Source organism: Perissodus microlepis, chromosome 5 (genome assembly GCF_051167445.1).
Source record: "Perissodus microlepis isolate ML-2025 ecotype Zambia chromosome 5, ASM5116744v1, whole genome shotgun sequence".
Lineage (NCBI taxonomy): Eukaryota > Metazoa > Chordata > Actinopteri > Cichliformes > Cichlidae > Perissodus > Perissodus microlepis.
The window spans coordinates 28,836,440-28,861,453 of NC_140465.1; the positions used below are offsets into that span (position 1 = coordinate 28,836,440).

At 37.8% G+C, this 25,014-nt stretch overlaps 2 protein-coding genes and 1 non-coding gene across 4 annotated transcripts; all 3 read left to right on the plus strand.

Annotated features, from left to right (window-relative positions):
* The first annotated feature begins 4,188 nt into the window (after nt 1-4,188).
* Nucleotides 4,189-5,232, plus strand: LOC146387540 (guanylin). Its single transcript, XM_084927245.1, has 3 exons — nt 4,189-4,320; nt 4,555-4,747; nt 4,849-5,232. The coding sequence occupies exons 1-3, from the start codon at nt 4,246-4,248 to the stop codon at nt 4,905-4,907; spliced, it is 327 nt and encodes a 108-aa protein (XP_084783371.1). The 5' UTR covers nt 4,189-4,245; the 3' UTR covers nt 4,908-5,232.
* A 4,322-nt stretch (nt 5,233-9,554) lies between these two features.
* Nucleotides 9,555-17,675, plus strand: LOC146387541 (guanylin-like). Of its 2 annotated transcripts, XM_084927247.1 has the most exons (4): nt 9,555-9,668; nt 14,902-15,043; nt 15,361-15,544; nt 16,853-17,675. In XM_084927247.1, exons 2-4 carry the CDS (start codon nt 14,975-14,977, stop codon nt 16,915-16,917), a joined length of 318 nt encoding a protein of 105 aa, XP_084783373.1. In that variant the 5' UTR covers nt 9,555-9,668; nt 14,902-14,974; the 3' UTR covers nt 16,918-17,675. The 2 variants fall into 2 exon arrangements, with proteins under 2 accessions (XP_084783373.1, XP_084783372.1); XM_084927246.1 differs by lacking the exon at nt 16,853-17,675 and having other exon boundaries at nt 15,361-16,807.
* A 4,129-nt stretch (nt 17,676-21,804) lies between these two features.
* trnap-agg (transfer RNA proline (anticodon AGG)) lies at nt 21,805-21,876 on the plus strand. The gene has a single exon. It is a non-coding gene; the product is annotated as a tRNA-Pro (tRNA).
* Nucleotides 21,877-25,014: the final 3,138 nt, after the last annotated feature.

Genomic DNA, 25,014 nt, shown 5'->3' on the forward strand with positions numbered 1-25,014 from the left:
TAATGACCTTGACTTAATGCACATTTTAAGTGGCACTCAATTATAATGAAAAACGGCTAAAACCGAGTAGAGAAGCGTCTCGAGTCGGGTTAAAGCAAGTTGGTACAGGTAGAAAAGAGTGAGCTCTGGTGCTTAGGCCCTGTTCTTGTCCTGCATTGATGAGAGCCTTTTTTGTGTATTTATTTGTTTGTTTGCTTTCATGCTGGGGTGTTTTTAGTCTTAACATCCAGACAAATACATCTTAGCAGCCTGCAGAAGTTTGACGGATAGTTTAATTGGCCCACTTGAGTGTGAAATGTTGAGAAGTCACACTACTTGAAGAGATTCTATTCACTCTCAGGCTGATGATTTACTCTCTCCACCCTAAACTGCTGCCATTAGTGTGAATAATTGCCCTTTCCCATGACTTGGAGGCTATTATTCACTTTTTGCAAACAGAAAACTGTTTGTTTTGACAAGCTTGGACAAACAAAAAGGTTTTGACCAGTTTTTAACTGGGCCTCTTAGTCTGGTCTGTTTATTTTATTTGAGATTAACAGAGGTCACTTTGTGCAGTAAAATGCCAGACCCAGTTAAATTCACCAACTCTAACCTATTACTCAACACTTTGTCACATCAAATCAGCCCATAATAATGCTTCAGCACTATTAAATTATTAACATGTATCGAGTTATCCCAATATTTTTACAACATACTGTACTGCCCACACATTTCCGCCAGACAGCCTTACGTGGCAGCCCGTTGGACTGAAAAGAATCCTTTCCTGTCTGAAGTGAAGATTATTGATTAACAGTGCGGGCTTAGCCTCATGTACTAGTACCACCCTTCTACACTGGCTGTATGATAAAGGCAATGCAAAAACTGACTAACTCAGCCTTTAAATGATGACATAGGCATAATTTTACGTTTTAATTAGATTTTATATATATAGTGCCGAACCACAACACTCCCAGTTATCATTACCCCTGCTTACATCATACAGTGACTCAATTGGCTTGAGTCAGTGCCATCATAAACTGTGTGAATGGCATAAAGTACAGGTTTCCTGTATGTCACAATTGTTGACACATTCAGACAGATAACATCTTAACGTCCTTCCTAACACCCTTTTCACACACACACAAACACACACATAGTAAAAAAAAGAAACACACACACCCACTAATATCTGGCTTTTTCTTTGACTCTCCAGTTTTCACAAACATTTCTCGGCTCCAATTCCAATCAGCAGTGATGGAAAAATTATATTCTAGATGGGCAGACTAATCTTTGCCTACCTTTTAATGCCATGAGGCGTGATGAAGCTGTCGCCTCCATCAGTAACACCTGGGATCCTTTGTCATTTCAGCCAAAAATCCCTGACTGTCTCCTTTCAAGCAGCACTAAGACATTGTTCAGTCAAGTTTGAAATATATAAAAACTAAACCACCGTGACACTGGCCTCCAGGCTGCTTTTCACTCTTTCCTAACTTTATTTTCCAGCATGTCAGTGACACCAAATGTGGCACACCTGAGAAAAAAACAAAAACATAAAACGCAAACTTATTTACCGGCAATGGGAAATGAGTGATAACATTGAATATACACATTAGGTATATTTTTATGTGCCATTGTAACATTTTTTTTTATCTTAAAAATGTTTCATAGGTTCTGTGGCAGTACAGGTACAGGTCAGTGAAGCAGGTTGAGCAGGTGGTCAATGCCAAAGGCTACAGCAGGGGCCTGGGTTTGATTCTGCCCTGGGTGGCTTTCTCTATGTTGTTCTTATTTTTACTGTTCTGTTGAAAAAACAGAATTCCCTCATAGACACCTCAACTTTTTTAATTAATTTAATTCAAGTATTATTGAAAAAAAAAAGATATTAATTTAGAAACACTATATAATTTATAATTAAGGTGTAATATGTGATTTTGAATTTAATTTATTATGTAATCTATTAGATTAATTTACACAATAATTTTAGTTGATAAAATAAGTTTGGTCAGTTAAGGGTTACAGCATGGCTCCACCAAGGTTATCGCATTTGCCTTACAGGCAGAAGAACCCTAGTTTGAGGATACACAAACTCAACCCAGTAAAAAGCTAGTGTTCCCCTAGTGCCAGCCCTAAAGCTGAAAAAATGGACCAGACGTATCAGGAAAGGTATCCAGGATAAAACCTGTGCCAAATCAAAGCAGACAGATCCATCTGCTGTGGGAACCCCTAGGGAATTTGGGAGCGGCTCAAAGTACCTTCACTTGAGGGTTAAGGGCAGGACATCCTCAATGAAAACTATTTCTTATAACATCTTTTGTCAAACTGCAGCACTTTAATGTAGAGAAGGAAAAGACTACTGTCATAAGATGAAGAGCTGGTCAACCGTGGTGTGAAGTGGGTATTTTCGTGGGTAAATAATTTTTACCCACGAAAGCACCATAAATTAGCATGAATGAGTATTCATTCTCCTCTGCTATTAAACATGTGTGACTGCTCAGCAGTAAGATAAACTCACTTCAATAAAGTGCAAAGACAGCAGTTTGACTGGAGGCAATCACCAAACTGTGAAAACAGAAGTGGATAAAACACCAGTCTGAGTGTGGCTATAAATCAAATAAGGCGAGATGTCATAAACAATAGTTAGAGCGGACTGTTGTAAAAGTCAATTCAGTAATAAAGAAACCTGAAGACCACTGAATTCACAGGAGTAAAGACAAAACGGTGACTTTCCCCTCCGGTAAGGAAGAAATAAAGTACACTGCTCAAAACATTAAAGAAACATTTTACCTCAGTAGGAAAAATAATGATATTGGATATCTAAACTGATATAGACTGGGTAATGTGTTAGAAATGATAGGATGCCACATTGTTTGATGAAAATAAAAATGATCAACCTAATAAGGGCTCAATTTAATGACATGCAGCAGGTTCACGTTACAGGTGTAATAAGGGACAGTAAAGAAATGAGCTACATAACATATTTGTTATTAGATTAGATTTCTTCAGGGAAGTAAGTGATAATTTAAAAACAAATAAAATAACATCATTTTCCTGCTCTAGCTGAAATCACCTGATAAATTGCTCAGACTCAAACTAAAGATGACCAAAATATATTTGAGATGCACTGTGCCACAGCAGGTCTGTTCACTGGATAGATTGATCCTTCATGCTACGGGTAAAAAAATTGTTTTTAATGAACTCATTAAAATCCTGCCAGCTGTGTCTCTGGGCTGCCACACCCACTGATTGCACATTTGGTGCCATTCCAAAGCAAGTCAATTAACTTTACTTGCATCTCTTTTTTGTTTTATTAATGGAAGGTCAGATGTTTCCTAGAGATCCTGATGCGCACTATAGCCTGTAGAGAAATACTTCTATAGATAAACAAGTGAGGTACAAACTTTTCTGTACCGCTTGAAACCTTTTGCAACTTATGTTATACCAACCCTGATCGCACCACGTCAAAAAATCCTTTTAGAAAGCATGACCATGCACTTTTAATGATGATTAATTCAAGTCAGGGCAGGCTTGTCAAGGACAAATAAATAAATAAATAAAACTGAACTCTGTTCAGCTGTTTTCTGCAGCAGAAGCAGGAAAAGCGGTCAATTTTTTGCACTAGTATTCAGTGAGTATTCTCAGCCAGGGGCTAATAAGATCTCTGTACACATCTCACATAGGAGAGAACACTATTTGCTTATAGCTGTAGTCCAGTTAAGTGCTTTTGGGTGTGTTTTTGTTGATAAGAAAATCAAAGATATGAAAGAAAAGTACTGACACTGACATAAATAAACCTTTTCTGTAATAAACAACGCGCTATATGGGGGGAGGCCTATTTAAATATAAAAACTGTTTGTCCGACATTTTTCCACATTAAACAAAGCCCATTATTTGGATCAATTTCTAACAATGGGTCTGTGAGTCACTATCGTCAGAGGAATTCAAGATAACTCTTTAACCAACCCAAGATGCAGCACACGTGAGCCAGAGATCCATAAATCTAATCAGAGAGACGATGAGCTCAACGTAGGATTTATGAATTTCTCTTTACAGCCTTGTAAAACACTAACTCTAATCTCACTAATTATTAACCCGTGAGAAAAACGTTGCTCTCATTTGCGGCATATCTGGTCACATGATAATGGGGCTGCTGGGTAGAATTGTATAAAAGGAGGCTTGTAGGCACAGGGAAATCAGAAACATCAAACTGAGCACCTGCTGAGCACATCTACAATAAGACGCAAAAAGACTGCAAGACAAACTGTCACCATGAAAGCCACATTTGCCATCACCGCTCTCGTCGTCCTGGCTCTGGGCTGGACCTCTGAGGCTGTGCAAGTTGAAGTAAGTGCCTTCCTTAGCATCATTGCATGACTGATGTGTTCATGATGAGATTGCAGGCTTGAACAATGACAATTTTCTGCTCATTAGTAGAGAGAGTGAAGCTCAAATTTTGGGAAATTAAACTAACTTTTGTTCTGGACTTTCATGGATTACAAATCATACTGAAACTGTGTAGACTCTGAAGCTTTAGATGAAGTTGCAGTGCCTTTGTAACAGCAATTGCTTCTCTTTCAGGAGAACGGATTGTCTTTCTCAATGGAAGCTGTCAAGCGGCTTCAAGAGCTGTCGGAGAGTAACGGTATGACAGGACAACAAAACCCAAGACTGAAGGCTAACACCATGTTCCTCTGCGCTGACCCCATGCTCCCACAGGAGTTTCTGCCACTCTGCAGGCAGAGAGGAGCATCTGCTTCCCTTGTCAGATTATGTAAGGCATTTATAAATTCATAACATCTTAGGTCATAAATATTAAATATAGATGACTCAGCAGTGTACCTTATCTGCTTTCATTTCTTGTCTTCATTTTAGCTGCTGTACCCTTGGACATCTGTGAGATCTGCGCATTTGCTGCCTGCACTGGTTGCTAAACAAACAAAGCAAGCCAGAAACATCCTGCTTACTTGTGATTAATTTTTCATCCCCTGCTAAAATGTTTTAAGGAAATTCGACTTTTAACCACATGCAATGATGAACCAATGGCTTTATCTCTGCATTTTTGACTCTGGCCCATTGAATACCTGAAATTTTTAGACTAAAAATATCTCAAAAAGGAAAAGAAAAAAAGAATCTGACAAAATGGGGAATGTTTTGCAAACTGTTACTTAGCATAATATAATATTTACTATTTTGTTTTTCTGCAGAAAATTCTTTGGCATGCATTTTGTTTTGGATTTTTCGTTTGTTACATTTCCATCTTGCCTTGCTTTATATTCATATTTAAAGAAATGTTTTCTTTTTATTATTATTGTTTGGAATAAAAAGCCTTCATTGATAGATGACGTGTACATTGTGGTCTATTCTACAAATGCAAATATGCTATTGCCATCCTTATTAACACACTAGTAGGTAAGGTAGCAAAAATATTATTTTCATGTTGTTAGTTGTAACAACATCTGACCCATATTTTAAATGGAAATCTGACGACCAAAGCTACTTTCAGCGCTTTCCTCGTCACAGGGTATCACTACAGCACAGTTTAATGCTAGATGCCCTTCCTGTGAACAGTGTTGCCAACTTATATTTAGCGAGTTTTCAGACCACCTTAGCGACTTTTTTCTAAAAAGCGACTAGCGACAAATCTGGCGAATTTTTCTGGTGTTATTGGAGACTCATTTATGACGACTTTTTGACGTAAAAGCGCGTATCGCTCTTACTCTCAACAAGCAGCGGGTGCTGCCGTGGGCACCTCGCTCGTGCAAAGTATCAGCAACCCTCCCCCAGCTGCTATCAGGGCAGGAGATGTTCCCATCTATGCGTCCAAACCATTGACTTTTCTACAGTCAATGGTCCAAACTGCAAATGAATCGCGCATGAGCAAAGCCGCTACTCCCGTACTGACTGTAACGCAGTCAGTTCTTCTTTTACTGTTATGCTGTTTTGTGGGTCACAAGGTTTAAAACTACTTATAAACACACACACACACACACACACACACAAAGTAACTCCACCAGAGTGCCTATTTCGGGTCACTTTTGCCGGTCCAAGCCCGGATAAAAAAAAACAATAATTGCTAAAAGAAATTTAATTTGTAGTTTTAAATAAATTCTAAATGCATTTAGGACGTTTTTAGCTCACTTTATGTCTCTTCCACGATGTTATTTTTCTCTCCTACAACGTAGGTTACAATTACATTAGCATGACCAATTATGCAAATTAGGCGATGACGTCATTTAGCGACTTTTAGGACAACCAATAGCTATTTTCCTTACTGAGGAGCTGGCAACACTGCCTGTGGAACTGAATCACTACACTGTGTAATCACAACTGGCCAAAATATATATATTTTTTGAAAATGGCTTGTAACATTTTATAACACTTACTTACTGAGACATCCAGCATTATGTAGACACCCGATCTCCCCTTTAAAATCCCCATCTAGATCTTTAAATACTTGATCTAGGGCATGATGTAATTTATTTCTGTCAAGTGCACAGGGAAGTGGAGGAGCAATAAATGTAAACAGAACCTGTGTGCACACAAAAAAGTGATTTCATTTCATGCAATATTATAGCAGGAAATTCGTCATCACAGATGACATGGACCCAGGGCTTTTGTGTATCTAAATTTTGAGGGTTTTGTGAGTATATTTGAGTTACTTGGATTTCATTATTATTCTAAAATAATAATGATAATAATTTCCAGTTTGTACCTAATTTCATCTTTTCTGTTTTGCCATCTGTATTGAGGTTTCATGTGAGTTTTTTTGAGAAGCACGATTCATGGCTTAGCAAGCTTTGGGGATTTGAAAATCAGAGTTTCTGTGTCATGGAATTGGCTCTTTTGTACCTGGCTAAATGCCAAGTAAAAAGGGGGCTTTTGTGTTCAGCATAATCATGGTGACTGATGCTGTACACATAAACTGATTGGGAGCAGGTTATGGTATGGGTTTTGGTTTCAAATCATCTAGAAAAACCACATTTTCTGTGAATCTTTTATTCGTGGCATATTTTAAGTCCAAGTTTCTCTCCTGGGGACACTGAATGAACTGCAAACTGCATATCGCATTGTTAGGGAAATGTCTGTTATTCAGAAAAATGTATGAATGCTTTAAAAACTTACTTTTAATCTGCTGCTTAGTATGTTTTACACTGCTGGAATTGCAGCTGCAATAACACAGAGCATACACCTAGAATACCCGTGCAATAAATTAATTTCACGTTGATCTGCTAACAAACTAAAGTGATTTCCACATTTCTTTTATTAGGCTGCTTTAATGTTTAAAGAGTTTTAATGTTCTGGAAGATCCCTCGGACACCTGCAGGGAGAGTAGGACGGTCTAAAGTTTTTCAGTAGTGTCTAAAGTCTTTGTGTTTCCCTGATCAGCATCAGCATTATATGATGCTGTTCCTAAAACAGGAAACGTACACTGTACTTTTTGTCCTCATGTCAAATTTGTACATACTCTAATGGTGCTGCATATTTTGAATAAGTCGCTATGGAAAATACCTGATCTTAAAGCTCACATACGTGTTGAAATCTCAGTTAAAGTTATTTTATCTGAAGCATTCAAATATTTGGTGTCTGTAAACCGTGAGTGCACGGGCTGTAGTTAAATCATAAAGTTAGCTTAAAAGTGCTTCAAATCAATAGTGCTAACGAAAAGCCGGAGAGGCCAACAGTGACCTCTGATTGTGTTTAAGGGCTTGTTTATATTAAATAAAACATGATACAAAGCATTACAGCCCATTAAATAGCCAACAGCCTTAATGAATGCAGCAGAAACTCAGAAGATTCATACAGCATCACTTCACAAGCAGAGAAGTATAAAGACTTCTGCATTTCTACAAACTGCACACCATCATAACACCTCAACCGATATTAACACATGGCCATTTTTTTGTGTGTGCCATTCTAAAAAACCTGCTCCGGCATTAATTTCAATGCTGTTTTTCCTGGAATACCCTAAAATCAGAATCAGCATCAGAATACTTTATTGATCAAATTATGTTGGTTACAGTGCTCCAGTACAAACAGTAACAGTAACACTACAAGAAGACTACAATATATACACACATATAAGTCACTTATTGATAAATATCTGAATAAGAAAGAAGAGCATGTGCAAAAAGGGTGGAGCTATTGCAGTATACAGTGTTTTAGATGGATGAGTTGTACAGGGAGATGGCCACAGGCAGGAATGATTTCCTGTGTCGTTCAGTGGTGCTTTTTGGTAATCTCAGTCTCTCACTGAACGTGCTCCTGCGGCTAGCCAGCATGTCATGGAGTGGGTGGGAGGTGTTATCCAACATTGTCTTTATCTTGGACAGCATCCGCCTCTCCGACACCACCTTAAGAGAGTCCAACTCCATCCCCACAACATTGCTGGCCTTGCGGATCAGTTTATTGAGTCTGTTAGCATCAGCAACCCTCAATCTGCTCCCTCAGCATGCAGCGGCATAGAGGATCGCACTGGCCACAACAGACTCGTAGAAAATCCTGAGCATTGTCCGACCAATGTTGAAGGACCTCAAAAAATAGAGACGACTCTGGCCCTTCCTGTAAAGTGCTGTGGTGTTTTTAGCCCAGTTTATTGTCAATGAATATGCCGAGGTATTTATAGTCATCCACAATGTCAATATTGACCCGCTGGATTGAAACAGGGGTCAAGTGTTTCCTGGTCTTCCTGAAGTCCACAATCAATTCCTTGGTCTTTGCCACGTTGAGCTGCAGATGATTCTGCTCACACCACGTGACAAAGGAGTCGACCACAGCCCCGTACTCTGTCTCATCATCCCTGCTGATGAATCCAACCACTGCAGAGTCATCAAGAGAATATACACCTTATTCAAAACTCTACTGCACACATTTTGTGTATTTTAAGTATTTTGGTTTGTTTGCTTATTTTTCCATTTTATTATATTGGTGCAATCCAACCATTTTCTGAAGGGTGACAGTAAAGGTCTAGAGTCTTGAACCATTCACATTCACATTCAGCCAGATTAATTTGCCTAAAAGTCCTTGGACTGTAGGAGGGAGCAGGAGTACCCGTAGAGAACAGTGAGAGGCGTGTTTTTACTATGATTTGTTCTTGTGAAGCCTCTGAAGTATTTCTTACAAATAAAACTGACTTGACCTGAAAGTGGCTTTATGTAAGACATTTGTCGGTTCTGAGCTTTCAACCCTGCATTCTATTCAATACAGTTCAGTTTCATTTATACAGGTCCATTCTGAGTTTAACATTTTAGTTGTGTTTATTATGTGTTTTGTGCAATTTGTTCTTGTAATTTTTATTTCTGCGTTCCGTTAATTTTTCTGTTATTTTATTCTCTACTTTGGTTGCACTTTCTTTCATAATTTGTAATTAAGTTTAAGTTTTCCTGCACTTCTGTACTTTCCTGCAGTTTCAATGTTAGATGAGCCCATGCTGTGTTATTCCCGGTTTTATTTTGATAGTCTCTTGTCTCGTGTTCACTGTATTTAATTTTACCTCACTTGTGTGTTTTTACTGATTAGTTTCGGTAGTATACCCTGGTGTTTTTCCTAATTACTTGTGTATTTATAGCCTCCGTCTCCCCTCAGTTATATGTCATGTTGTACTGCTTGTTCACATTTACTGGCCCTCGTGTGGCTTCTATTGGTTTAACTGGACTTTGATACTGGCTGCCCTTTGGATTATCGCCTCAACAAAGGTTTGTTTTTTTGTTTTAATTTGTATTTTTCATCCACATTGACATTTGTAAATATATTAAGCAGTTTTAATATATTCAAGATTATCCTTAACGCGCACAAGGAAGGTTTTGTTGAGCATGTACTTGTAGGTTATTTGCGTTTGCTGACAGGTCCGGTGATCACTTCAAAACTAATGCACAGGCAATTTTTCTAACATTTAATTTCCTTTCACCCAATTCTACATCAGGATGTAACACAACATCTGCTCAAGCACCATTCACCTTCATTTCAGACTCAAATGTGCACTATATCAGCATTCAGTAGTGTGAATAATTTAATTTATGCAGCCAAACTACCTCGTTAAACAGACATGCTCTCAGTTCAGGACACCAGTGAACTCTTGAGCATACCAGCCCTGCTACCTGCACAATAATGAACTAGTAATGAGTTGCTACGAAGGCGGATTCTGGGTTTTGGGGCTTTATAGGTGAAAAAATTATTGTATTTTTCTCCGTTCACTAATCTTTGCTCTCTTTTGTAAATGCACAACAAAAATTAGTTTTTTAAAAAATAGCTATATATAAGCTATTTTTAAAAAGACAAGAGGCACTTCTTTAGTAGCATTATTTACTTTCATTTACTTATTTACAACAGTACTCAGTGAACTCTGTGATAACAGCCAGTGACGGGGGGAGGGTCACAGTTCTTGATATTTGCTTGTGTGTGTGTGTGTGTGCGCGCGCACTTGCAGATCCTTTGGTCTGTTCTGTATTCACACACGGGTGTGATTGAGGCTATAACTCTGGGGGTAAAGCTGTTTACTTAATAAGATCACACACTAATTGTTGGTGTAAACAGTGAGTAGCAAGGGTGTGTGGTGTCTTTGATAAATGCTGCTAGTCTTCTTACTCTGTTAACTAACACAGATGATGATCAGGTTTGGAAGCTCTGTTCTGACAATTTACAGCCTTTACTGCGCTGTGCACCCACGCATTTGGCTTGGTTATAACGTTTCATATGGCGATTCTGTATTTAGCATTAGTTTCTATGGGAGCCAGGCCTATTTTAATTTATGGATAAAGGCTATGGTTTGATCTGAAGTGTTGGAGGGCTGCATCAGCAGGTTTGACACACAAGCCACTTTTAATTATGGAATAAGCCCACAAGTATTACTGGATTCATGAATCTGTTTGATTCTGTCATTCCTAGATTTATGACAATAGGTGAGACTGCAGTGTTTGCCATTGGACAGTATGTTATAATCTTATGTGTGTCTATCCTTTTATGTGACTGCACGCAGTTAAGATCTGTGCCTTGTTAAAAGTGAGGTTACTACTTCAGAGGAAAAAAACATAATAAATCTCCTCTTAGACAAGCACTCCCATCCATTAATCAGATGACATTTGAACTTGTCAACGTAATGTCTGACTAACTCGGTCAGTTTCCTTTATAAGTCATGATTGCAGTATTACTCACATCTATGAACATTTACATAAAAATTTCAGCACATTAAATGAGAAGTTGTATTAAAGCACTGATGCATGGGACACGATTACAACTTTGTTTGTCTCTCATGAAAGCTGGAAAGCTCACTTAAAACGAGTGCATTGGATTTGTTTCAGATTTGCATTTAATACATTAGCTCCCATCCCTCTCTCTGAGCCTGTTTGCAGGGGTGAGAGCAGCTTCAGAGCATGAGGACTTGATGTTTAAAAATTGTGGATACATATAACTAGGTTCAGTGTTTGTTTTCTTTTTGTTTTTTTGTTCCCCGTTCCACGATTTCATCTCGTTATTCTTGCAAGCAGAAGGGGATGTGGACCACATCTCCACACATCACCTTTGTTCTCTTGAAGACCTTTTATAAGGACCAAGCTGTTTTCCTTATAACATAAAAATACATTTACAGACTTCCAAAAAGAAAAATGGGAACTGTGTAAAACCAAGCTAAAATCTAATAATCATCTTAAAACAAAGGAGTCAATCTGTGGTTAGTTGGTAGGAAATGCACATAAAATGAAATCAGCCTACTTGCTAACGATCCTGAAAAACTGTTAGCAAGTCAAACAGCTGCCAATTAAAAGACAGGGAAAGAGTTCACTAATAAGCTAAAACTAGTCATGGGATTTATCATCAAAAGCATTTTTGCTTTGATATTTGACCGTTTTTACCTATTGCTGTATGTGCTCCAGCCAGAAAGCAGTTATATAATACTTATTGAGTGTGAAAAATCAATGAAAAGGTACCACGTTCTTTACTGATTTTCCCAACAATGCTTGGCTGGTTACTTAATCGTTCTAGCCAAGTCTGTGCATGTGGGTGTAGTTTAACCTTCAAGTGTCCGATTGCTTTTGTGACATTTTTAAGTTTCCTACTATGAATTTTGGAGAATGCAAAGTTTCATACTTCATGAACCATGGAATTAAAATGCACAGTTTTCTTATGACCCCAGAAATATATTTTTATTTGTTTTGACATTATTTTAAAATGCTGCACAGTTTTGCAATGAAACATGGATTATAGAACAGGATTCAGAGAATTCCTGAAGTGTATGCAGTTTATAGACAGACGGGCCATGGTTACAAGATGTGCTTTCATATATATTTTAACAATGTTTGTTGCAGCTTGTTGCATTAAAAGCTGCTGTTTCTAGGACTGCGCTCTTCTGGACAGAAATCTCGAATGTTGCTCCTAGCAACTGCCAGAGCCACTTGCCTAGCTTGGGGGTCACTGCACTGACTGCTCCGATTACCACTGGGACCACTGTTGCCTTCACCCTCCAAAAATTCTCGACTTCTTCAGCCCTTGGTATTTCTGCAGCTTCTTGAGTTCCTATCGCTCAGTATCACTACAGACATCTTCCTCTGCTTTTCTAGTTGGTTAGCCATCACCAGTTTGTCTATCTGTATTTGGAAGTCTCACAGGATCTTAGCTCGGCATTCTTGACCACTTTAGGTGGCATGTCCCATTTTGATCTCTGAACTTTCAGGACATACTTGGCACAGGTGTCTCTGTGTACTACGCTGGCCACATGGTTATGGCGTGCCATGTATGCCCTGCCTGTTAGCATCTTGCACCCTGCTGTTATGTGCTGGATTGTCTCAGGGGCATCTTTACACAGCCTGCACCTGGGGTCTTGCTTGGTGTGATAGACCCCAGCCTCTATGGATCTTGTGCTCAGAGCTTGTTCCTGTGCTGCCATGATTAGTGCCTCTGTGCTGTCTTTCAGTCCAGCTTTGTCCAGCCACTGGTAGGATTTCTGGATGTCAGTCATTCCTCTATCTGCTGGTGCTACATAGCGTGACTGTCATTCCATGATGGTTCCTCCTCTTGTGCCTCTTCTTTCTCAGGTTTCTGCTGCAATGCTGGGTGTCTGTTGTCTCATCCCGGACAGTTCTTGGAGGATCAAGAAACTGATACCGCTGACAGGCCCCCTGGCTCTTAAAAACAAATTACAATTTTTGAGTTCCTATAAAGAAATTTTGGTAAAATGGATGAGCCTGCCGCATCAATTTCTCACTTCGATTTTCAGTGTCTTTGAATTCATCCTTATGTAGCTTGATGTGGCATCCTTTTGTTCCCTTTTGTTTTGTTTGTTGTTTTATTTTTTTCCTCAAAAGCATTAAAAAGGGCAACATTCGACTGATCAGGTAATTCTTAAAGAGAAAAAACCACCTATAGTTCTGTAAACTTCATGAAGACTTTTCTCATCCAAGATGCTTTGTCAGAACTGTAAAGCTTGTTTTGTCTTCAAATCCTAATTTTACATTAATTTAGCTGTAAGTTAAATATTGCCCTAAAAGCCCCTTCATTGATGGCTTATCAGTCTCTTTTAATCCCTAATCATACATTAAATAAAACTTAAATGAAAACATCTGCTTTTCTGCACGTTTTGAGCCATCGTGGATTTTCTTTTTTGCTGCTAAATATCAAATTATCAAACAAATATTAACACTGAATCAAATGTGCCTTCTTTTGATTGTCCTTAATTTCTATTTTATTTTTAATGTATTTTTTTGTAATGCTAAAAATAGTATTTAATTTATTTTGTGAACTTTGTATTTTTTTCCCTTATACTTAGAAGCATATTTGCTCATTAGGAGTTTTAATTGGCTTCTAGAGTATCAAAGTCAAACCAAGACAGATTTTGCTGAATAGTTCTTATACAGAATTTCAGCTTCTTTTAATAAGCTGTTTCAAGGACTTTAACTTTGATGCACTGCTTTTATTAATTTCTCTCTAACAGTCTCTCAATGCATGCTCAATCATCCAGGTAAGGAAATCCCAAAAAGCTGATTCTGTTCATCTGGAGGTAGCATTTTCACTGGGGGAAACATTTCGTCACTCATCCAAGTGACTTCTTCAATCTCAGCTGACTGCAGGCTCCCCCAACCTTTTAAACAGTACATTTGCACAATGACTACAAACTAGCACCACTGGCCAACAGTGGGCTGTGAGGTCATTTTCTTAATCATTAATATGCAAATTGTCACGAGCATTGATCAATGAACATGAATAACATTCGACTTTTTGGGTTCTCACTCATAGGTCGTCCCCAATCACATACAGTTCAATCTTAAGTCTTCAAACTGTGATCTTTCTCAAGGTAATAAAAAGATTTAAGCTTTTAACTCAGCAAAAGTAAAACATAAAACTAGATATAGATTTGATTTTATGAAATAAAGTTTACACAGACAGCTATAATTCGTTGTTGATGGCAGCTCTCAGAATTGTCTCTCAGACTCTCACAGATTTGACTGCCAGACTTCAAACCAGTGCCGTTTCAGATCAAATATGCTTATCCGTTTTCCAGTGATTCCCATCTGTTGCCAGTTTGTAAAATGTCGTAATTTACACGTGTACATACATAGCTGCTTCTTTATCAGACAGCACTGACAAGGGATGAGATTTATTAGCTGGTGCTGAGATATCAGATGCGTTGGTGTGAAAAGTCACAAAACATAAAATATTGTGCTGACGGAGGTAATAGCACAGGTAGTTGTTATAAACAGATTACATGACGGTGTTTATAAAGGAAAAAGCGGATCCAACATGCTTGAACTCACAACTGGTTGTCAAATGCCTTAATTTTATCACTTTATAATGGCAAAAAAGTGTAGTTCAGACTCTCCCACCTGCTACTGTCCCCCGCCCATTGTTTGTATTGTGTTTACAAGTCTCCTCCCTAATTTTTGAAAATATCTATAAAAGTCTTTCCATTTCACTGTTTCTTGGTCGGCTCACCTTTTCCAGCTCTACTGTCTCAACATCATCAACCACAGAAGAAAATCATAAATCGAAAGGCATCTTCACATCATCTTGAAAAATGAGAGTCCTCTTTGCTCTTTTTTTGGTGGGATGTGTGTGCGGTGTACCTCAAGGACTATGGGTCAGAGTAAGTATCATTTGTTTTTGGAAGTATTATAGATCCAAGGCTCATTTTTAAAGTCTCTTTGGTGTTTTTTGTATATTTCGATGCATTTCTGGCACAGTAGCTTATGGTTGATATATTCTTACATAAAACATTAACTTCAAGGAAATCACTCAACCCACTTATGTTCAGTGTGTCCTGCAAAAGTACACCTGAAATGACTGTCCTGTTCTTTCCTCTGATTAATCTCTGCAAATACAATGAAAATTTTAGCTTTTTGACACGACATTAACAAAACGTTTACTGGGCCAGATGGAAACTTCTTGTCCCTCTCCCCACAGGTTGGAGACAAAAGCTTCCCACTGGAGGCTGTGAAGCAGCTCAAGAAAATCATGGAATTAGATGAAAATTTTGGTCCTCACTCTGACGCACACACTTTCAAGACTGTGTGTGCCAACCCTCTTGTGCCGCAGGTGTTTCGACCAGTGTGCCAAAAGGATGAAGTAGCCGTTTTCTCAAATCTAAGTAAGAAGAGCCCAAAGGGAGATCAGATTATTTTGGTCACAAACACATTACGGTATTACAGTGTGTTCCTGTCACATCGTTATTTCTCCACAGCTTGCTGCAAAGGGTATTGCATGCATAAGAAATTATGCAAGTAGGTCATTGGGCACATTCTGAGCAACCAGTGTTAATGACTTAAAGCAAGATCCCAAACCAAAAACAAATAGTGTGTTATGTGTTATTATACAACAGCAGTCTTGTGTAATATATTATCTTTTTGCAATCATTTTTTAAGGACAAAAGCGTGAGTGTTTTAGTCTGTAAATCAGTTTGTTTACCAACTCTCTATTCAATCTATAATAGCTGGTCCCAAGCTTAATTAAACATAATAAGATTTCAGTCTAAAAATGGGCAAATTCCAGTTGTCATAGATGCCATATGTTGCCATTAATTTTACAGAATGTGTAAACAAAATTTCCTGAAACAGACCAGGTGCTTCTTTCAAACCTTTTTGCAAATGTAACATTTGTTTGCTATTAGACTCAGAGGGTTAATACACCTTTACTACTATTATTGTGGGAATGGTAGATGGTATTTGTTGCATGCATTGTTACATGAGAATGTCACTGGCATTTTAACTAGAGAAGCCAATTAGTTTCCCACACACTCGAAGCAGTGGCAAATTCACTATTTAATATATCAAAATATGTCTCGGAGCACCTCTAAAGCTCATGTGTCAATCTGCATGTGAAATGTTGCGTGACAGTTTGTTGGTAAGTTGTTTCCCCCTGTTTTTAGGCTTTGTTGTATGCTGGTTTTGCTGGATGTTTTATGTGTTCCCACACATTAGCCTTTCCCTTGTATATGAATGACTTGCTCAACCACCTGAACTCCAGTTGCTGAGCCAGTCTCAGTATCCTTTTGCCAAATTTAAACAGCAAACAATTACGCACAGGCTGTTCCATGTAATCTTTAGTTTTATTACTCAGACAAACACTCTGTAGGACTCAAGATTAAAGACACACACAACAAGCATAAAGTTTAGTTGAGTTGCGCAAATGGATTCATAGAATCCAATGTTTACACATTGTAATAGACACATCCAGCAAGTGCTGCACCACAAAATGCCTGGAAGGATAACACCAGGCTTTGCAGAAAAGTCATCAGAAAAGACACTTGTTGCTGTAATAACATCCAATTATCACTATTAGGAGTAATTTTTCAAACTGGAAAGCAGGCCATTGGGTAAAATAAGGAATGTTTCTTTCTGATTGGAATTATTAAAATAATCGCTGAAGTTGTTGTTATGTTTTTTCTTGCACTGTCTAGTGGTTATAAATATGAATGAGTGTGAGATATGTGCCAACCCCGCCTGCGCTGGATGTGGATATTGAGGCTGCCGTCAGCTAGACACACACCTCCCCTGAGAGTCTCTAAGGTGTCATCATCCATTGTTCTTCTACATCTGGGAGTCATGGAGTCTCAGCAAGAAGTTTTCAAGTGTTCAGAACTGTTAACTGTTAATTAATGTAAGGGGAAGAGGGGTTGTGTTATATATAAATTCATTGCAAAGCAAAACTGTTGATAAAAATGATATTTAATGGAAATCTGGTGGAATGTGTAACTGCAGAACTTAAGCTGGAGAAGTAAAACGCTAAGCTGTATATACAGATCCCCTGGAGCTTGTGTGCAAGTTTTTATAGACAAAATTATAGGTTTATGTGACATTATATGCAATAATAAGATGCTCTTTTTCTCTGGAGATTCGATGATGATTTACTCAATCATTAAGGACACACACAAGCTGAAGAATTTAATAACATAATGTTTTGCATAAGTTTGTTTCCTACAATTTCACATGCAACTAGGATAGAAGTAAACGATGCTGTCATAGATAATATATTCTCAAATTATGTAGTTGGGAAAATTCTCAGGGGTATAACCATGAATGATATAAATGATCATCTGCCATTTTTTTAGATGTAGAAAATAGAAATATCATTGAGAAAGACGTCAGAACTAGCAGGATAACAAGATGTATTAAACATAGTTAAAGCTGATATGATTAAACAAGCCTGGAGCAGCTTGTTCAGAAGATGCAAATGAGGTATAGAAAATTTGGGGGAAATAATAACTGACTCATACAATAAAAACTGCAGAAAGAAAAATTAATCGTCTAAAGAATTCTTTAAAATTAGAACAAAAGAGTCGAAAAATGAATATGAAAAGTATAAAAATAAATTAACATGGATATTAAGATCATCATAAGCAAAAGAACACATAATAGTTTACTACAAATACAGGTAAGGCATACAGAACACCTGGAGAGTTTGAAATATTCTGATATTCTGATTTCATTGCAAATACTGGAACGCGGCAATCAAAGAGTTCTTTGTAAATATAGGAACAAAACTAGCTGTGACGATTAAAACACCCAACAATAATCAAAGGTCAGCTGGATATAGAGAGCCATAATCTATATTTCAGAGGAACGGACGAAACAAAAATAATACTGTAACAGCAGGACAGTGTGCACTGAACTCCGCACCACACATGGCACAGGGGCTCCGTTACACCAAAGACACTCACACTGTAACACTAGGCAGGAACCCAAGTGACCTTACAAAGAATGAAAATAAATTAATATGTCTGGACTTAAGCATTTGACACCACTGACAAATTATTGGAAAGGTTAGAAATATAAATGAGTAAGACAGACTGCACACTCATAGTTCCATATTTGACCCATTGGGCAGAAGTATTGGGAAATGCATATAGAATGATCACCAACTTAATATTTTTATTACAAGATAAAGAACTAAAAATAGTATTGAGAGCAAATTATTATTATTTCACTACCCCACTGTTCATTTGGATGAATACATTAAAACTTGTGTTTTTTATTATTAAGAGATTTTACAGTTATTTAGATTATGTAAAAAGTAAAAAACAATTACCTCCAGGCATCCAAGATTTGAACCAATTATTTTTATGTTAATGTAATTATGACATACTGTTTTTTGATGGGGGCTTTTGGTCACATTGTCAATTTTTGGTTGGCTAAATATTGTATTATATATGAGGGGTAAGTGCAATATTGAAGCTTTTGCTTCTGTGTACACTATATTGTATAAGTATTCTCTCGGCATTCATCCCAAAGGTGTTCTCTCTGGTTGAGGACAGGACTCTGCCCAGGCCAGTCAAGTTCTTCCACATCTAACTTGCTCATCCATGTCCTTACGGAGCTTGTTTGTGTTTTTTTGGTTTTGTAGTAATGTCAGAAGTGGGGCTGTCCCCAAATTGTTCTTACAAAGTCCAAAATGTTTTTGTATGCTTTGGTATGCTACGTAGAGTTCCTTACTCCTGAAAAACAAGTCTTCACTGTTGTAGAGTCCAGTGGTAGTGTTCTTGAGCTAATCTAAAGGCTGCGTGAAGTTTGGAGGTCAGTATTGATTGACTCTGCAGAAAGCTTGTGGCCTTTACACACTATGCAATTCACCATCTGCTGACCCCACTTTGTGATTTTACATGACACATACTACTTCATGGCTGAGTTGCAGTCTTTCCCAGTTGCTTCCATTTTTTTATAATGCCACTAACAGTTTACTGTGGAATGTTTAGTAGCGAGGAAATTTCACAAGGTGACATCCTGTTATGGTACCACGTTGGAATTCATGGAGCTCCTGAGAGTGGCCCATTCTTTCACAGATGTTCATAGAAGCAGTCTGCATGCTTAGGTCCTTGATTTTATACACCTGTGGCTATGGAAGTGATTGGACAGCCCACATTTAATAATTTAGGGTGGGTGAGTAAAAACTTTTGGTAATATAGTGTATTTCTTTCTTTTTTCCTTTTTTTTTTTTGTTTTGCTATGACAGACAGAAACAAAATGGACAAACATTTCTATGTACAAGCATCCACGGACACATCAAACCACAACTTCACTTAATCCCAGCAGGTCTTAGTGGTCAAAGTACTTGATTTTGGATTAACATGACAAAAATCTGATTTACCATTTTTTATGCTTTGGTAGATACAATCCTTTGTTACTAAGGCCACAAATCTGTTAAACTTTTAAAACTCCTTAAGGCAATTTTATAATAATCAAAATGTCTCCTTTGGATTGATGAAAGAATGTTTTTAACTGAATATATATATTTACAGACACAAACCTGCATGCACACAAAAGAAGAATGATGCTTCAAAGCCACTGAACTGGGGTAAAAGTAAAGGGTATTAAGCAAGTCTAATGAAAGCAAGTCTAAAGTGAGTGAGCTGAAGGGGTCATATTCAAAAATGTTTTATTTATTAGACAAATCATTTGGCTTCAACTAAACTCGTCCACTTAACCAAACTGGTAACACCCTTTTAATGTAATTCTCCAAATACACAATCTGTTTGCTTTTCTTTGTTGCCTGCGACTGATTTTGCCAGGATCTACCATGTGTCTGATATGACACGATGAAAATGTATCCAACAGACTAGCCAGCAGTGCAGCTAATTTATGTAACAGCAGCAGGGAATGTGCATCACTGCACTTCAGACATCAATATGCACGACCTGATTCGTGAAATGCAGCTGTCACACACACACTCTCATCAGTCATTAGAGAAACACCCATTTTTAATCATTTAAAGCTGCTCTGTTGTCTGGACAGGTTTTTAGTTGAATCCACTGATCTTTAAAACCTCCAATAATTAGTTTAATGGGTCACATTAATGGGCTGCTCTGATGACGGTGACCAGCCTTAACAGTTACTGCATGTCTGTGTGGTTGCACTGATGTTTCAGTGGAAATAAAGTTGAAACCTACAATATTACATGCCATTTACAAATGAACAGTGACAAATATTGCAGTCCATAATGTATTTCAAGTCTGTTATTGTAGTACCACATTGCAGTATGTGCTGGGTTGAGCAGATACAAACAGACGGATACATACATATGTCAAACTTCTGGTAAGTCCTTATCCTCTATTATTCCTTCCAATTTTTGCAATGTGCAGGTGTACCACTACCAATGGCAGCAAAACGGTTATTGTGGCCAGATGGTTCGATCTTTTTATGTATTGACACATTCAGATAACTTGCACTTACGGACAATTGAATTCACTGAGATCCTTAGATTTTCCCAGTGTTCTGAATATTGATGAAACCAGTGAGTCATGTCAAACAAATTGTTTTTATGCTGGCAAAGGGAAACTACCAGTTGAGATCAAGATAACTAGTGACTGGGCTTGCTGCACAGGTGACATCCTGTCACGGCACCGCGTTGGAATTCAGGCCTTGGCCTTGTCAGGTTGAAAGATATTGTAGAGCCATTAGTACCACTTATCAAAAGATTTAAGTGAAAAGTATATACATTTGAGCCTATATGTATCCTTTTGGCTGTGTGTATTAGAAACAATGCAAAATAAATTCAAATCCAATTATTGTTTTTAAAAGTAAAATAATATGTATGCAGCACAATCTTTCAGCACGCTCAGAAAAGAGCAATTCAAAGAAATCATTAAAATTACCATGACATTCATGTTCAGGATGAGGATATATAAACTTGCTGCAGATGCAGAATTGATATGAAATCTGGGAAAATTATATGAAATTATAATTAGAGGAAGTTAAGAGCATATCCTCGCTAATAACAAGAAAATGAAAGATCATCACAAAAATCGTTAATTTAAATACGTATTATTTTAAAAGCGAAACAATGACAGACCTTCACTTGTTAAGGAAGTCTCACCTGTTCAACGGGATCTAAGCGAAAAAGGAAATAAAAAGGAGTGAATGCTCTTGTCTCGTTCGGCTCTTCTGCTCCTTCTTCTTTTTGACAACATTTGGCGCCCTCTCGCGGTGTTTCACTAACATTACAACGAGCGGTTTGTGATCAAATAACTGACTTAAACAATAAACCAACGCGAATCCGACGAATAAGTGTCATTGAACGTTAAAACACGAATTATTCATAAGGCTAAAGAGAAAGCTGGTGTTCATCTCACCCTATAGCTCCGTATTTATGTCTTTAAGGAGAAAAACAAATCATTTAACTTTGAAAACAGCCGCCAGTGAACGAAACCTTGGAAGTGTCGTAGAAACAGGCTGATTTTTCACATAGAAATATATTCTGTATCAGGCAGGATTGCGTTATTTTAAAAAAAGACGCGTTTCTGTTCGGTTGTTTTACACATCCGTAAGAATTCAGTGTAGGTCAGCTGTACTCTGGCAACGTTGACCAGCTGTTAAACCCTCGTGTTTCATTTGGTGTCCGTTTGCATGGAAATCACGTGGCTCGTTGGTCTAGGGGTATGATTCTCGCTTAGGGTGCGAGAGGTCCCGGGTTCAAATCCCGGACGAGCCCTCGTCTTTTTGCGTTCGTCTTTCATAGGCTTTAATGTCTAAGTCCCTCAGGTTTATTTTTCTAAGCGCGTTTTGTCACACTTCTTTTTCCACTATAAGGATAACTACAGCAGCACTAGATAGATGTTGAATTACCAGTTATGCCACTTTGACATCTATGAATGCATGACAGGGAAGAGAAGGAAAACTGAGATGTGTTGAGGCTGTATGTGAACTATATTTCCATATTGTCTGCTGGAAGTAACACCAGGCTAAAGCAAATGAAGAATTAACTTTTTCAGCAGTGTTAACCTGCCTATCAAAGGTGATTACTCATTTACTAAGGTTACCAGAGCCCTAACATTTATTAAATGAAAAAGCTAAAACTTTGATTTTATCTTTACTGAGTCATGTATAACCCAGCTATTCATTGGTTTGTGCAGTTTGTGTGCACATATCTGTCTACATTTTAAAAACAAGGTAAAAGTAGACGAGCCTATAAAAAGGTTTAGTCAAAAACATCCCAAATGTCTAAAGCTGATGACTTGTTAGTACCAGGATAGCATCACACAGTTGTTCCACAATACAAAGGTGCTCTATTAGATTGAGATCTGGTGACTGTGGAGGGCATTTGAGTGCAAGGAACTCACTGTCATACTCAAGAAACCAGTTTGAGATGGTTTGAGCTTTGTGACATGGTGTTTCATTCTGCCGGAGAAGACATGGTCCCACAGATCAGCAGTACACTGTACAGTACACAACAATACTCTGTGGGCCCCAAAGAGTGCCAAAAATATCTCCTACACCATAAAACTCCACCAACAGTTTAAACCGTTGATACAAGGCTGGAGGAATCCATGTTTTCATGTTACTTACGCCAAACTCTGACACTATAATCCAAATGTTTCAGCACATATTGGGACTCTTCAGAGAATGCAACATTTTTTCCAAATATCTGTTGTCCAAATCTAGTGAGCCTGTGCCTCAGTTTTCTGTTCTTAACTTACAAATGTGGCCTTGTGCTTCTGTGGCCCATCTCCTTCAAGGTTTTACATGTTGTGCATTCAGACATGTTACAAACATTACATTGTTATGTTTAGAAGTCAACCATGGCTGCTGCAGAAGCCTCAAGGCAGATAAAGAAAGCCCAAAGGCTGATAAAAACAGTTCATGCTTTTTTGCATGCCAATTATTAAGAAACACAATTAATTACATCAGAATATTAAAATATTCATATTTTATGCATAATTATACCATTTTACTTTCTAAAGAATAGCCTGGTTGTTTGAGGCTTAAACTTGAAAATTAGCGTTTCAGTTAATAACGCTTCTCCTATCCATCTGTTCATTTTCCTTTCACTGTTTTATGACAGTTTTATACTAAATTTCGAGAGTTTATCAGTGAATTGTTTAACTGAGGACCAGAGATGGGCAGTAACGCGTTATCCGATTACTTTTTTTTTCAAGTAAGTAAGGGATTACTATTGCAAAAACGGTAATTAGATTACCGTTACTTTCCCGTAGGAACGCTGCGTTACTGCGTTACTAAAACCTTGATGTTTTTGCGAGAATGTCTCATGACAGTGACGTAAGCGAGTGCGACGTTCGTGACACCAGCTGTGTGCAGATCAACAATGGATAATATATCAAGTGCGGAGAGAGTATGAGCGTGCAGCGTTTAAAGCGTGGAAGTACTGATCTTACTTTGAGTTTGATACCATAAAAAGTGACAAAAACATTAGTGTCCGTTGTGCGTGGGAAGAAAACGTCTTTTTACAGCGAAAAAAACCCCTAAACTTCCAAGCAAGCGCCGAGTGCGCTATGACGTAATGGGAAATTCACAGAGAAACTCGCGGATTCTTCCACTGACCGCTGCGGCACACCTGCACCAGGGCAAACCTCCGCCTACCCCACTCCTGCTTTACAGGTGAAAATAGAGCAACAGGACCGCTAGTCTTTGACTTTATTTATTTTCTGCTGTGTTTCACTTGCATCTATTTGAAAGAGTGAATGTAAACACAAAAAATATTTTATTTTATGTGCTGGAATGTGCAGAAAATAGGTTTAAATGTTAAACAAATTTCTTCCAGTCAGAGAATGTTGCATGTAATTAACTTGTTGCTTCATGCATAAAGTTAAAAGATTAAAACTGATAAAAACAAGTTTTAAAAAGAGACTTTTCCATTTGATTACATTTTGTATGATGGATTATGCAGAAAAAGTAGAATTGGGCTGAAAGATCTATCGCTTTATTACCTATTCAGGTTGTAAATCATGTTTTTAAAAAGTAACTAAGTAATTAATTACTTTTGAAAATAAGTAATCAGTAAAGTAACGGGGTTACTTTTTTGGGAGAAGTATTCAGTAATTAGTTACTGATTACTTTTTTCAAGTAACTTGACCAACACTGCTGAGGACTGAATATAATGCAGTTCACCTAAAGCAGCAGCTCTAAATGATAAATAATCTAAATAATCCACTCAACGTCCACCAGAGGGCACACATTAGCAAACTATTTTTACCTTATGCTGCTGACCTGTTAGCATATTCCATGCATAGATTTATTTTCCAGCAAGTGTCAGTATTGCACCTTCTGCATTCTTTCAGCCTGCTAGCTTTACTAAGCTCCAAGCTGAGTACACATCACAGAAATCAGCTCTCTCTCAAACTTTGCTCATTGCCACTGCAGCTAGTTTAAAGTACACCAGCTATCAGGCCATCCTTCAAGCCCATGCAGTTTCCTGCTTTACATGGTGACAAGTAGACCTCTGAAAGGGCTTTATGAAACAGAAATCAATGCCAGCACACATCAAAACCAACCAAACCTATAAGCAACTATATTGTAAAATCTATTTAGATAAGAAAAAGTAAATAGCTTCTCAAAGACAAACTGCAAAGAAAACAGAAAGATGGTCTGACCTCTTTTGTTGTCCGTCCTGCTGAGCAGGCAACCTGGAGGAGGTGAGTCCTGCAAATATTATAATTTGTTCAGCACAAGAGCTAACCATATCTTTAATTACAAATAATAACAGTAATTTGAAGTTGGAAAAAGTTCTGACTAAGATCTTCTAGTCCACAGAGATAGGATGGCCAGCATCTTTTGCAAACTGTCATTGTGAAATAATGCCTCAAAATATATATAAAATACCAATTAATTATGA

Coding starts and splice junctions, on each gene's coding strand:
- LOC146387541 (XM_084927246.1), top strand. CDS start 14,975: ATGAGAGTCCTCTTTGCTCTTTTTTTGGTGGGATGTGTGTGCGGTGTA. Junction 15,044..15,360: donor CTCAAGGACTATGGGTCAGA/GTAAGTATCATT, acceptor CTCTCCCCACAG/GTTGGAGACAAAAGCTTCCC.
- LOC146387540 (XM_084927245.1), top strand. CDS start 4,246: ATGAAAGCCACATTTGCCATCACCGCTCTCGTCGTCCTGGCTCTGGGC. Junction 4,321..4,554: donor CTGAGGCTGTGCAAGTTGAA/GTAAGTGCCTTC, acceptor CTTCTCTTTCAG/GAGAACGGATTGTCTTTCTC. Junction 4,748..4,848: donor TGCTTCCCTTGTCAGATTAT/GTAAGGCATTTA, acceptor TCTTCATTTTAG/CTGCTGTACCCTTGGACATC.